Source organism: Podarcis raffonei, chromosome 2, assembly GCF_027172205.1.
Source record: "Podarcis raffonei isolate rPodRaf1 chromosome 2, rPodRaf1.pri, whole genome shotgun sequence".
Taxonomy (NCBI): Eukaryota; Metazoa; Chordata; class Lepidosauria; order Squamata; family Lacertidae; genus Podarcis; species Podarcis raffonei.
The window spans coordinates 63,966,422-63,979,390 of NC_070603.1; the positions used below are offsets into that span (position 1 = coordinate 63,966,422).

General features: G+C 45.6%; 1 protein-coding gene across 5 annotated transcripts in view; it reads right to left on the reverse strand.

Annotated features, from left to right (window-relative positions):
* TNIP1 (TNFAIP3 interacting protein 1) overlaps positions 1-12,969 on the reverse strand; it is a 51,870-nt gene that overhangs the window by 14,865 nt on the left and 24,036 nt on the right. For 3 of the 5 annotated variants that reach the window (XM_053377043.1, XM_053377042.1, XM_053377045.1), the window contains 4 exons: positions 11,532-11,620; positions 9,793-9,864; positions 2,851-3,057; positions 515-609 (listed from right to left, as the gene is read on the reverse strand). In XM_053377043.1, coding sequence (XP_053233018.1) covers positions 515-609; positions 2,851-3,057; positions 9,793-9,864; positions 11,532-11,620 — 463 coding nt within the window. The remainder of the gene's footprint in view (positions 1-514; positions 610-2,850; positions 3,058-9,792; positions 9,865-11,531; positions 11,621-12,969) is intronic. The other 2 variants (XM_053377046.1, XM_053377044.1) reach the window with 1 other exon arrangement.

Below are 12,969 nucleotides of genomic sequence, written 5' to 3' on the forward strand. Positions count from 1 at the left end.
ATGCTGCTGTTTAAAGCTTAAAGATCAGAACTGTTGGGAAAAATAAAAAGCTTGCATGTTCTGATGTTCTTGCAGTGTATTTTTTACTTTAGCAGGACAGCTTGCAAAATTCTGAAGGCTGAAAAATATATGCCAACCACCATCACAAGCGAACTGTGAAATGAACTGGAATGGAATTAGTTCTTTTTTTTGCAGGGGATGAACTAGAATTAATTTCTTTTCTAAAATGAACTTTCTAAGCACCAGTGTTCTCTACCATAACTGCACTCATCTCTCAAATCCAAGTTTCTTCTGGGCTCTTTAATGCTTGCTCAGGGTGGCTGTACAGTGTGATGGGTCTTAAGAAATCTCCCTAGGAGCAGAGCAGGGCAAGGGGCGGGGGCCGGTTTCCACCAGCTTCAGGCTTCCAATATTAACTTCAGAGTCATCACACACAGACACACAATGAAAACGCCTAGATCACTGCTCTGCCCAGCATGACTGCATTCTCCTTTCCCACCTGACATGCTCTCACCTCAGCTTCTCTGAAACCTGGTTCCTTTGCTCTAGTTCCTTCTCCAACTTTGCCCTCAGCTCCTCATTCTCGTTCCGCAGCTCCTCACACAAGGCCTGTATAAAAGAAATGGGAGAGGGGTACGAGAAGCATCAGCAGTGGAAAGAGTTATATCATATTAGCCAAGGGCCATTTTCTTGGTCATAAACAGCTTCTGGAAATTGGCCACCTGCTCTTAGCTAGCTGTCGATGCTGAAATTTGAATTTCCTAGTCCCCAATCCCATGAACCCTTTTCTCAGATTTTGACAGGAATGCCAAAGCTATATTCCACCCCGTCTCCCTTGCTATTTATATTCCACCTTTCCTTCAAGGAACTCAGGACAGAGACTGGGTCTCCCCCACCATTTTCTCCTCACAACAACCCTGGGGGCCAGGTTAGGTTGAGAGATGGCCCCTGGTTCAAGCTCATCCAGTGAGGTTCATTTGCACTTACATAGCCTTGGTATGACACTGTATCTATTTTGGTTCTCTCTAATGTTGAGGAAAGATAGGATTAAGAAAGCAGGAATTATATCTGCCTATTAAAACTGCAGGGCCAAAGTAAACAGGATATTATTCATGTGGACCTTGCATGACTTTTTTTTGGGGGGGAACTAATAGTTGCTACAGGTGTGGGGAGATGGATTGGGATCATGGGGGAGCAGGGGGCTTTAAACCTCTGCCCCATCACGGTTCTGATCAGAGGCAGCCCCTGTTGCCCTGCCCTCCACACCTGCTATTCGCAATGGGGTGAAAGTCGCAAACGGTAGGTGCAAAGAATATCAGCCACTTTAGTCAGGATTAGAGGCAGCCTGTATTTGCACCTCTTTGGGACTGACTGGGACAAAAGGGTTAAAGTCCTCCAGATCCCCATATGACAGCCCCCCCCAGCATGCTGGCTATTTGTCATGGTGTTTTGCAAACTGTGCAATGCCAAATGACACGGAATAACATCCTGTTCAGTTTGGCCCACAGGACGCACTTCTGGGCATCACTGCCAGGGAATAAAAAGGAATAAATAATGCAATTCTCCTTCCTCTTGAGGACTTCCCTCGTTTAATTTACTGAAACAAAGTATAAATCACCCTTTAAATGGTCAATTGCACAATGGCTTGCCCCAGGGAAAAGTCTTTTAGTGGTGAGTTTATGACCTGAAAGGTTGTGGAGAGTGTCTTATGCCTTACTAAGGGTGTGTCATATCCTCAAAGTTTCCCTTCCTAGTTGGAAAGGGAAGAAGAGATGACGGAAGAAAAACTAAAGCGAAGCTTCATTCAGAAATGCCAGTGTTTTCCCCATCGACAACATTGCGAACGGTGGTCAGGAACCTTTATGAGGCCAACAGTGTGCCAGAGCACGGGTGGCTTTAGAGAGTACTTGAAAGCAAAGCCTGGGGGCAACGTGACTGGAAAAACACATATTCAACTTAATTGAATATGTTGGGCTTAATTGTTGCTATCAGTACAGTAGTGGTTAAAGGTGGAACTGTGATCTAGAAGTTCCCAGTTAAAGACTCAGCTCAGCTGCAAACACACTGCTATTTCCCAGGCGTGGTTCAACATCCATCACATGGGAGTGATAATACTGGCCACATGTTGTTGTTTTTAGAGGGGGGAGTGAGTGAAAAGGAAGGCAAAGAAATAGCCCTGGAAGGAGAAATTAAAATGTGATAAAATCACAGGGCCAAAACAGCTATGTGGCTTGTAATATTTCTTGGTTGGTCCAATAGCTGATCTTAGGTTCTTTCTTCTGCTTACTTGTATCCTGATCTCCTGTTTTGCTTTTATATGTTGGGGAAACCCAGCCAGACGGGCAGGGTATAAATAATAAAATTATTATTATTATTATTTATCTGCAATGTATGTTGAGCTTACTTGTACTGAGTTGCACCTTTGTTGTAATGGATGGGTGTCATGGGTGGAAGGCGTGGGCATGTCTGGTGCCTTGTATTGCACCAGGAGCCATACACTGTATGGAATAGAATCATAGAATTGTAGAGTTGGAAGGGACCGCGTGGGTCATCTAGTCCAACCCCCTGCAATGCCGGAATCATAGCTAAAGAATCCCTGAGAGATGGCCATTCAACCTCTGCTTTAAAACCTCCAATGAAGGACAGTTCACCATCTTCCAAGGGAGTCAAACAGCTCTTACTGTCAGAAATAAAAATTATTTTTGTGGGAGGAAAGTGTTGTGGGTAAGTGCATCACATTGCACATGTGTTTTGGCCACTCACTGGGATCAGGGGTGGGGAGAGAGAAGAGAGGAAGCCAAGACAGTTGTTCATGAAAACCGAAAAGCAAAATGAACTATGCACATCTACCAGCAGCCTTCGAACCTGAAGGATGGATGTTCTCTGCTCGTTCTTGTGCACCTTGGAGGCCAGCCGGTTGAACTCCAGAGCCATGCGCCCCAGGTGGGCAAAGAGCTGCGTTTTGTCCGACTCCTCAGCAAAGAGACTCAGCGTGTTCTCCAAGCGCTGGAGGTGCAGCATCAGGTTGCCGTCCTCGTTCTGAAGTGGCTCAATGTCCTGCAAAAGACACGAAGGCGCAGAAACATTGTAATCTGGGAGGAGGGCAAATAAGGGCTAAGTTTAGGCAGGCTCAGAGAAGCAGCTTGCCACCTTTTCCTTCCTTCATCCGATGCCTAGAGTTGGCAACACTTTTGTCTCAGGATGAGTTACTCTGGACTTATTTAAAGAAATATCAGCTACAAAGTAAGCACGCTGGATAGAGTCCCCATGATTGGGGGGCGGGCACGGTTTGCTTCTCCTGGACAAGGTATTTTCCCTCTGAAAATCTCACCCTGAAGCTGCACTTTGCCCCCATGCTTCAATGGCAGGGTGGGGGTGAACAAGATGGCATAGGAGGGAAGAGGGGGACTTCCCCTTCTCACAGTCCCACTCACCTGCCCTGGCAACCTTGAGTGGTGTGTTTTTCTAAAACAAAAACATAGAAAGCTGCCTTTTACCAAGTCAGCCCCCTGGCTGTGGCTCTCCATGACTTCAGGCAGGAGTCTTTGTCAACCCTACTTGGGAGATGCCAGGAATGAACCTGGGACTTTCTGCATGGAAGCCAAATGCTTTGCCACTGAGCCACAGCCCTTCCCCAAACACTTCAGCTTCTCCAATCCCTTGGTCCTTTCGGTTGCCGTTGCCTGCAGCTCTTCCACTTAAAAAATAATAATAAATTCCTCTCTCTTTTTTAAGGTGGGTTGACCAGGAATGTGAACAGTACAAAACTGCTCTCATTTTATGGTCTAAATGTTCTAAGCATAATTTAATGTCCAACTCCAATTCCTCAATGGGAACCTAAGTTGGGCTGAAACACCAAAGCCAGTGTTTAGTCCTTGAGGCCCTGTATGAGAGACGATTCTAGAGAGATCCAGTGTCTTTAAGGGACTCGCCTTTGTCTGTGGTATTCTGCACTTCCAGAAGAACTCATTGCATTACCCATGCCCCTTTCACCTTTGCCCTCTTTCTATTATTGCTGAAAATTCCACCTGAATGCACCTTAGCTGTAAGCAGCAAATGGAGCCCGCCCTCCTATTAAGGCAAAGTAAAATTACTGCCTCAAGAGGCAGATGCTAAGAACAGAAGTGGATGACCCCCTGGCTGTTCTTCTCTTTGAAGGACAGAGCTGTGTGTCTCACATGGCCTGTCCCGCTCCACTTAATAGTTTAGTGCCTGCTACCCTCAAGCACAGAGTAAGACACTCCTTCATTGCTGGCACTGAAGAAAAATTCAATTGCTAGTCCAGTTGTGTATGTGCCATTTTTCCTTCACCTCAGACTGCTAAATGTTTAAAGCTAACCTTGCCAGTAAAAAAAAAAAAGGATTGCCAGAACTAGTTTGCTTCCAAGCTTCTAATGTCACCTAAAAGTAGTGCCTAAAAATAATCCCCTCTCAGTTTTTTCCAGCTGCAACTCATTTAACTTCTAAAGGACTTTAAACCAATTTGGACCAAGTTCCTGACAGCCATTTTGGGAGCGCTGAAAAATTCCTTTGACACTTCAACACAGAAAACAGCCAGCATGTAATGTAGGAGAACTCCAGGGGTGCTTGAACTCTGCAGCAGAAATCTACAGACTTGGGTTCCCCACCTCTGCCACGCACTTTAGGACAGGAGACTCTGGCATATCTTCTGGGCTTGATTTGCGGCTGGGCTCCCCAGCACTCAGTTTCAGAGTTCATTTTCCATACTAAATATACGAAGGACGGATGGATGAATGAATGAATGATAGATAGATAGATAGATAGAGTGTCTCTGATCATGTACTTGGTGTCTTTCCTTCACCACTGAGCAAGGCAGCATGTCTTTGGTCTGTATACTTGGAATTATGGCATGTGGCTTCCTGGGAAGACAGTGTGGTAGCTTACATAAGAATAGGCTGAATCAAGCCAATGGCCCATCTAGTCCAGCGTCCTGTTCTCACAGTAGCCAACCAGATGCCTGTGGGAAGGCTGAGCAAAAGAGTACTCTCCCCTCTTAAGGATTCCAGCAACTGGCATTCAGAAATGTTCTGTCTCCCACAAGGAGACTGGAAATGGAGACACTCCTAGGAACCAACTCATCAGACCTGCCTTATACCAAGTGAAATCATTGGTCCCTTTACTTGAGTATTGCCCTCACAGACCGACTGAGGATTTCAGGCAGGGTTCTCTTCCAGTCCTACCCAGAGATGCCAGGGGTTGAAAATTCTGCATGCAAAGCAGATGCTCTGGCCCTTCCACAAGCACAGGCAATGAATAACAACAAAAAGCTGAGCACACCTCTTTACTCTCTAGCAAATGCTTCTGAATAAGGATTCTATTCATTCCATTCTCTGTAATTTCTACATTGCTAATGAAGAAAAACACTCCTGCAACTTGGACCACCACTTCCACCTGAACTTCACTCCCCCTTTCCCCACCTCTCTCACTCCTACCTCTTGCTGTTCAGTTCCAATGGGTTCGATTCCAAAGTGCTGGCGGCACATGAATCCCTCTGTCAGAAGCTCTACAGCTGAAATGCACCCGCTTTATACGAGGCCCTGGGTTTATGGCACACCTGCCCTTCACAGGCAGCCGCAGAGCCACACCCTCCTCCCTGACGTGGTTGAGCCGGGCATAGTGGAGTACTAACCTGGTCTGGGTTGTTATGGCTGATTAGTTACTTGGCTGCCTTGGAGACGAAAGCCACCATTCACAGCCAAGCAATCCAGGTCAGGAAAGAGATGTCACCCTGCGTAGATGTAGCAAGCATGGCCAGATCAGGCTGCATGCCAGCTCAAAGAGTCACCTTGCAGGCAGCCCATCAGAAAGGAATCCTTGAAGGTAAAAGGCAGGGAAAGAGCAGCTTTCACCCAGGACTCATGAGCTGACTCATCCTCTCCGCCTCTCCGTGAACATGCCCCTATGAACTTGGTCCACAAAATGAAAAACCCCAGTCTTGCAAGAGACTTTGTCCATCTCTGTTGCTGCTGACTCATAAGGGAAATACACACAGGAATCATAGTGTGCCTTTGGTGCCAGATCTTTATTGCCTCATCTGTTTCTAGTTCAATAGAAGCTACACCAAGGAAGACAACTGTACTCTGGGCAGGTTCCAACCAGTTCTCCCATAGCAGGGATGGGGAAAACCAGAGCCCTGCAGGTGTTGCTGGACTACAGCTCTCTGACTACACCACGGCCAGTCATCCCTGCCCACTGGGTGTACTGGCAAAAGCCTTTTTCAAGAAGCAAAAGACCTTGCACTATCTTACTCTGATGGCAACAGCTATCCCAAATATCTAGGAAAATGTTTCAGATGCTACTTGTAGTATCCTAGTTAATATTAAAGCTTCAGTCTCATTTGGGAGCAGTAGCAGTACTGTCAAACCTTGGTTGTTGAACATAATCCGTTCCAGAAGCCCGGTTTGACTTCTGAAACGTTCGACAACCGAGATGCAGCTTCCGATTGGCTGCAAGAGCTTCCTGCTCTCAAGCAAAAGCCGTGTCGAAAACCGGAGCATTTACTTCCAGGTTTTCGGTGTTCGGGAGCCAAAACGTTAAAAAACGGAGCCATTTAGGAACCGAGGTTTGACTGTAATAGAAGTTGCTTGTGAATCAATTTCCCAGACTGCTCAAGGTCTAGACGCTTTCCCCTTAAGTTCTCTAAAGTTTCTATACTTCCCATCAATAGCTTCTACACCTCCCCATGAATTCATTTCAGTAATACCATATTGCACGACAAGCTTGATGCCATTTTTGCAGTCACAGTTCTTCCTGTTGTATGCACTCGTTTCTGCTTGTGCTTCCTGCTCACAAAACCTGTGATACCTTTTACCTTGGGGCAGTCAGATCCTGAGAACGTCCAATGGACATTCATAACACAATTTATGCTCAGATTAAGCATTATAGATTCAATGTAATAGCATCACAAGTGGCACAGAACTGCGCAGCCTAAGGCAGACGGTGCACCTTTTGGGGCATCACAACTTTTACTGGTTGTCAGAAGAATTCATAAAGCTTTGTGATGTACCAGAGTTCACCAGCTGCTGTTTCTGCCAGCAGCAAAGCATGGCAGAGAACCGCTCACAGCCGCCTAATCACACCAGCTTGGAGATGTGGCAGGAGCCACATTGGCTGACACAATGCCAACTTATCTGGGGGAAAGGCTCTTTAACCTACTGCAAACCCTGGGAAGCAGTTACTACAGGCAACTAACAGCAAGCCAAGCTGTTGACATTACAACAACCACCCCCATTGTGTGTGCCTTAAATATGCACGGCTGTTTGCCCCACCTAGTTCCTCAAGCACTGATGCTGGGCCTGTTCCACACCTTCTCCAAATCTCTTTTTAAAGGACATATTTTTATGTAAGAGCTGTTTCTTTTAACCTTCTGTTTCTTGTGCCTCGCCCATGCTGGCTCAAGAGCAACGCACGAAGGGACTTGTTCTGCGACAGCTTTAAAATAATTGAGTTAGGATTCCCCCTTCACTCTGCGTAATAGCCCTAGGAAAGTCATGGGCAAGATTGAGGAGGAGGCACTTGGCTCGGGAACAGAAGTCACTGGCTAGGGAAAGAGGGTCTGATTCTTGCTAAGAAACAGCTATTTAAAAGTATTTCTCTGGAGGAAGAGTCCCTTTTCTCCCTCATGGTTAGCACTGGTTTGGACAGGAATGTATACCTTGTTCTGCCACTGGCCAGATCCAATTTCAAGCTGTGCTGATGTGACAGGATGGGGGCAACTCACCACCACAAATGAACAAGGCAGATTGTTTGCGGGCTAATGTTTTAACAAAATATTTTCATGTATCTATTTATTTATTTATTGAATTTATATACCGCCCTATACCCGGAGGTCTCAGAGTGGTTCACAGAAAAATAACCAAAATATAAAACCACAATATATATAATCAAGATTAAACCCCCCCTCAAAAAAACCCCACATTTTAAAAGGGCATAGGATGTAAATTGAATCAACCAAAGTTTGGTTAAAAAGGAACGTTTTTGCCTGGCGCCTAAAGGTGTATAATGAAGGTGCCAGGCGAACTTCGCTGGGGAGAGCATTCCTATTTAAGAAGATAGGCTTGAGAAGCGAACAGATAGCCAAATCCAGAGATATCTGTCAGATCTCCAGAGCTCCTCGCTTATGAAGGTGAAGTGAGAGCTCTCATTCACTGCATTAAAAGATTGTAAAACTTTCAGAGAGGCAGGGGTGCTATTTAAAGCAGGTACTAAAACCACCGCCGACATTACACTGGTTCACGTGATCTAGAAGGATTCGCTAGATTGCTCCAGTCAGTTTCATTTCATCACTTGGGTTTTTTCCCAGCCCCTTTCCTGAGAAGTGCTGTCTGGATATAAGCGGAGTTCTCTGCCATCCTGTTGGCTGGCTGCCCAAGCCTGTGAGCCTGCACATCTCACTGAGGAGAAGGAAGTAGCTGGCCACCACACAGCTTTGCATATGTGAGCAAGAAGGGGGGGGGGCGGGGAGAGAAGCCTCTTGACAGCAGCACTTTCAGATTACGCTTCTCACTTCTCAGTAGGAGAGTTCCCATCAGCTTGTTCTGGGAAAGAGGCCAAATGAAAAAACTGCGGCACGTGCCTGGTTTGTGTGGTTACAGCCTCTGTGAGTGGCAGCGCACCAGCGCAAGGAAACTCAGCTGGTGGCCCAAGTCAGGTCCTGAAACAATCACTTATTTAGGGGCAAACTACACATACTGCAGGATGCGAGTGGCGCTGTGGGTTAAGCCACAGAGCCTAGGGCTTGCCGATCAGAAGGTTGGCGGTTCGAATCCCTGCGACGGGGTGAGCTCCCGTTGCTTGGTCCCTACTCCTGCCAACCTAGCAGTTCGAAAGCACGTCAAAGTGCAAGTAGATAAATTGGTACCACTCCGGCGGGAAGGTAAACGGCATTTCCGTGCACTGCTCTGGTTCGCCAGAAGCGGCTTAGTCATGCTGGCCACATGACCCGGAAGCTGTACGCCAGCTCCCTTGGCCAATAAAGCGAGATGAGCGCCGCAACCCCAGAGTCGTCCGCGACTGGACCTAATGGTCAGGGGTCCCTTTACCTTTTTTACACATACTGCACTCAGTTGCAGAAGCAGCAACCTAGAGCAGAAAGTTCTACAAAGAGGGAGCAGCTCTCTCTTTCTTTCCAGTGCCAATTTCCCCAGCACAATAACTTCCCAGCTGATTTTAGCTCTATGAAGAAGAAAAAAAGAGGGATATGGATATAATCATACTGGGGCATAAGGAAACTGAGGGTTTTGTGAAAGGAAAAACGGTCCACAGCAAAAGAATTGAGCACCCCTTCTGCCCCACAAGATATGTGGCTACAGATTATAGCAACTCATTGCTGCTTCCAGTTCAAGACCACAACATGGAGAGGGGAAATATTCCAGTGACTGAGCACCCCTTGTCGTTTCTTCCTCAGCATATCTCTTTCTTTCTCCTGATGTTTTCTCCATGTGAAAAAAAGAAGACTGTGAGTGGCTCACAGCAGATACCTTTGTTGTTTCTTTTCTTTTGCTTAAATTACTCTGTGAAATGCAATATAAAATAGTTCAACTGCTCAATAAAACCTGCTGACTAGTTTAGCTTTCATCTTCTGGAGACCTCTATATTTCCATGTCTCTGAGCTATCAAACCACACAAGGAGATTGTATGAAAAAAATACATCAGAACTGAACGCACACACAAAAAGGTAACAAACAAAGGAACTTCCAAGACAACACAACCCATAAAACATTTTTTCCCCTTTTGCGTCTCAATCTAAACAAGCTGTTTGGATTAACATACCGATTTCCCGGTGCTTCCCTGAGAAGACCTTTTATCTTCAGCTCCAACAATTTCAAACTCAGATGAAGATCCCTGTAGAGAAAATGAATGAATGTAGAGTTATATACCCCAAATTCCAATGGGCCCCTTACAGGAAAAAAACAGAGTAGGGATTAAATGAGTAATTTGGGTTTCCCCGCTGTCTATTGAATATGTTTAAAAAACAAACAAACAAATATATGGTGTCCTGATTACTTAGAAACAGGATAAAAAAGCAAAAAACCTGCAACAAAATATTGCCATAAATCCTCACCTCCCAGCATACTGATCTTCAAAAGGTGGTTTGCTGCATGATCCAAGATAAGTCGCAACAGGAAGAAACCACCACTATGCAAATGTGCAATAAAAGATTAAGAAATGGGTCCCCAAATGCATGTTTGGGTCAAAAGTGGGTCCTGGGTCTGATATGGTTGAATATACCTTTATATACACTGGTCCAAATATGCCTTCCTCCATGATAATATAGGCTGTCAAGGGTTAAGCAGGTCTCTGCTTTTCTGTTAAGTCTTTCCCACCTAATCCTCAACTTTTCTGAGCTCCTGGAGGTCAATCTAGTCTTTGCTGGGCTCCTTTGCAGTTTTGTTTGCTTTTTTATTTTGTTTGTGGTTCTGCAAATCTCTGGGTTTCTCTGAGTGCACCAATAACTCTCTAATGTTTCTCAGTGACCCTCTGTGGGCTCCAATTCTGTCAGCAAGAGGCAATGCGTTCAAAGTCAGAGGGGAGTGGGACTGCATCTTTCACTGGATGGAGCTGTTTTCAAATGTTGCTTATTTCTTTGATCTAAAAAGGTCGTGTGGGAAAGGAAGATAGCATCTCACACATCAAACTGGAGGTGTAGTGAGATCAAAATCTACCTAATAACTATTAGAAACCACAGCAATCTGTAACTGACCGTGATACAAAATGAAAAAGGGCTACATGTTTTCTCAAATAATACAGTATTCAAAACTACAATAGTTTTATGGGAAGGGCTGGAGCTTGGCGGCAGAGGATTTGCCTCACATGCAAAAGATCCCAGGTTCAATCCCTGGTGTCTGCAGGAAGGGCTCAGAAAAGTTGTTTCCTGAAGCCCTGGAGAGCTGCTGGCATCAGTGTAGGCCATGGTGAATAAGATATGCCAATGGTATAAGGCAGTTACCTCTCAGAAACAATATAAGAGACATCTCTTTGTCGTTAAGTGGCACTCAACAAAGCCAGGCAGTTTGGGATCAGACAGTGAACCATGGAATGGACTCTCCCCCCAGATTCGCAAGACTAAAATAGATGTAGCTTGGGTCAGGAATAAAAGAACCAGCCTTGGACCTCAATGACTATCACAGGGTGGTTTAAAAGAAAGTGCTCTTTCAGCTCCAGTTGTGCAAAATAGAAAGCACCTCCCAAAGTAGTTGGAATGATCAACTTTACTATAGAGCATGTGGCTCATTAAAAGTGCTATGCAGCATTCTTCTAGTTCAGAAGCTTCCTTCCAGTTACATGGACAGACTAAAATGCCAGAGTCCTCAAACCTGAGTAGTCATTCTGATATCATTCCCCTCACTGCCTTTACAATGCATTCTCGCAGCCTAGTTCTATACATACTCAGAAATACTTGCCGCTGAATTCAATGGGACTTACTCCTGTGTCTACCTAGCAGGGCTTGCAGCTTTAATCATTATTATTATTTTTATGTAGCCTTAGCTATTTAAAGTCCGATTTCTTACACTGCTGGGTGGCTTCTGTGTGGGTTTTTCCATCCCCTTCTGATCTTCACCTGGAACCTCTGAGGAAGAGCAAAGATCTGGGATTCCTCCTGGGGGGGAAAAGAGAAAAGAAGCAAGTGAACTTTTCTCACTGCAGAGATCCAACTCTGCCAACAGAAACAGCAGCAGCAAAAGTACAAAGAAGAAAAGGGAAAGTTGAGGAAAGGAGAAAACAGGTTGCTAGGCAGGATAGAGATCTCCCATTCTGTATTAACAGGAAACAGGTTCAAGAGCAGGAGGGCTGGTAGCAGCTATTACCTGCCTAAAACAAATCCATTTTATAACCAATTTAAAAACACACACCAGAGAGTCTACAAGGAACAGTACTCGCCCCTTTCCATCTTGTTTTAAGTCCCCATGCACAAATTACACACACACTCCCCCCACGTCAAGCCCCACCTTCCCTGTGCAAGAACCAGTAGCTGGTCTCTGGGGGCACAGAGGCGGCAATGTTTGGTGTGCGATGCAAATGTGTATAAATGGCCTTTGATGAGTGTCAGCTGGAATTTCCCTCTTTCCTCCTGGGCTCAGCATACGGTAATACTGAAAGATCAAAAATCACCCCTCAGCTTTTCCATTTGAAGCCCATCTAGTTCTCAAGCGGGGTGGTAGGTGGGAAAACAGAACAGTCACTTTTTTTAAAGTGCACTGCATCAGCCTTTGCCAACCTGGCACACTGCAGATGTTTTGAACTAAAAGCTTCATTGGCTCCAGCCAGCAACAGGTTGATGAAGGTGAGAGTGTGCCATATCAGAATGATATGGTGCATATCAGAATGACAGTCACCTTTTCTAAGGTTAAAGGAGGCTGCTCTCAGGGCTTTCACACTCAGAGCTATCAAACGTGTGATCCCAGGTACACTGCAAGACTCCCACTAAGTCCCAGCCAGTAAGCTCCCTCTAAATAGCACCCCCAATAATGGTCTAAACAAATAAATCAAGTAATTCACCATTGGCTGCTCTTTGGTATGAAAAATTCTACTACCCAAGGCAGCTGACCTCGCCCTGAATTGGGGGTATGTACGCAATGTGTGTGGCATGCACATATTTACACCCAGACTTTGCTAGTATCAGGTGGGACTCAATCGCAGACCAGTAAACCCAGGTTGTGCAATTACAGTTGAAGGGGAGATTTTGCACAACAAACCCACTCTCCCCCAGAAGACGGACCTCCCCACCAACAAACAGGAATGAATGCTCGATAAAATCAGTCACCTGGAAGCACCCATGATTTTTTTGAGACTCAAAAAGAAAACACACCGGGACAGGGGGGTGTCTAGGAAGCTGGCTCAAACCAAGGCTACCTAGCCCTGTACTGTCTATTCAGACTGGCAGTACTTCTCCAGGGTCTCAGACAGAATGAGGTCCTGCCCCATCACCTGCCTGAAGACAGAAAGGAT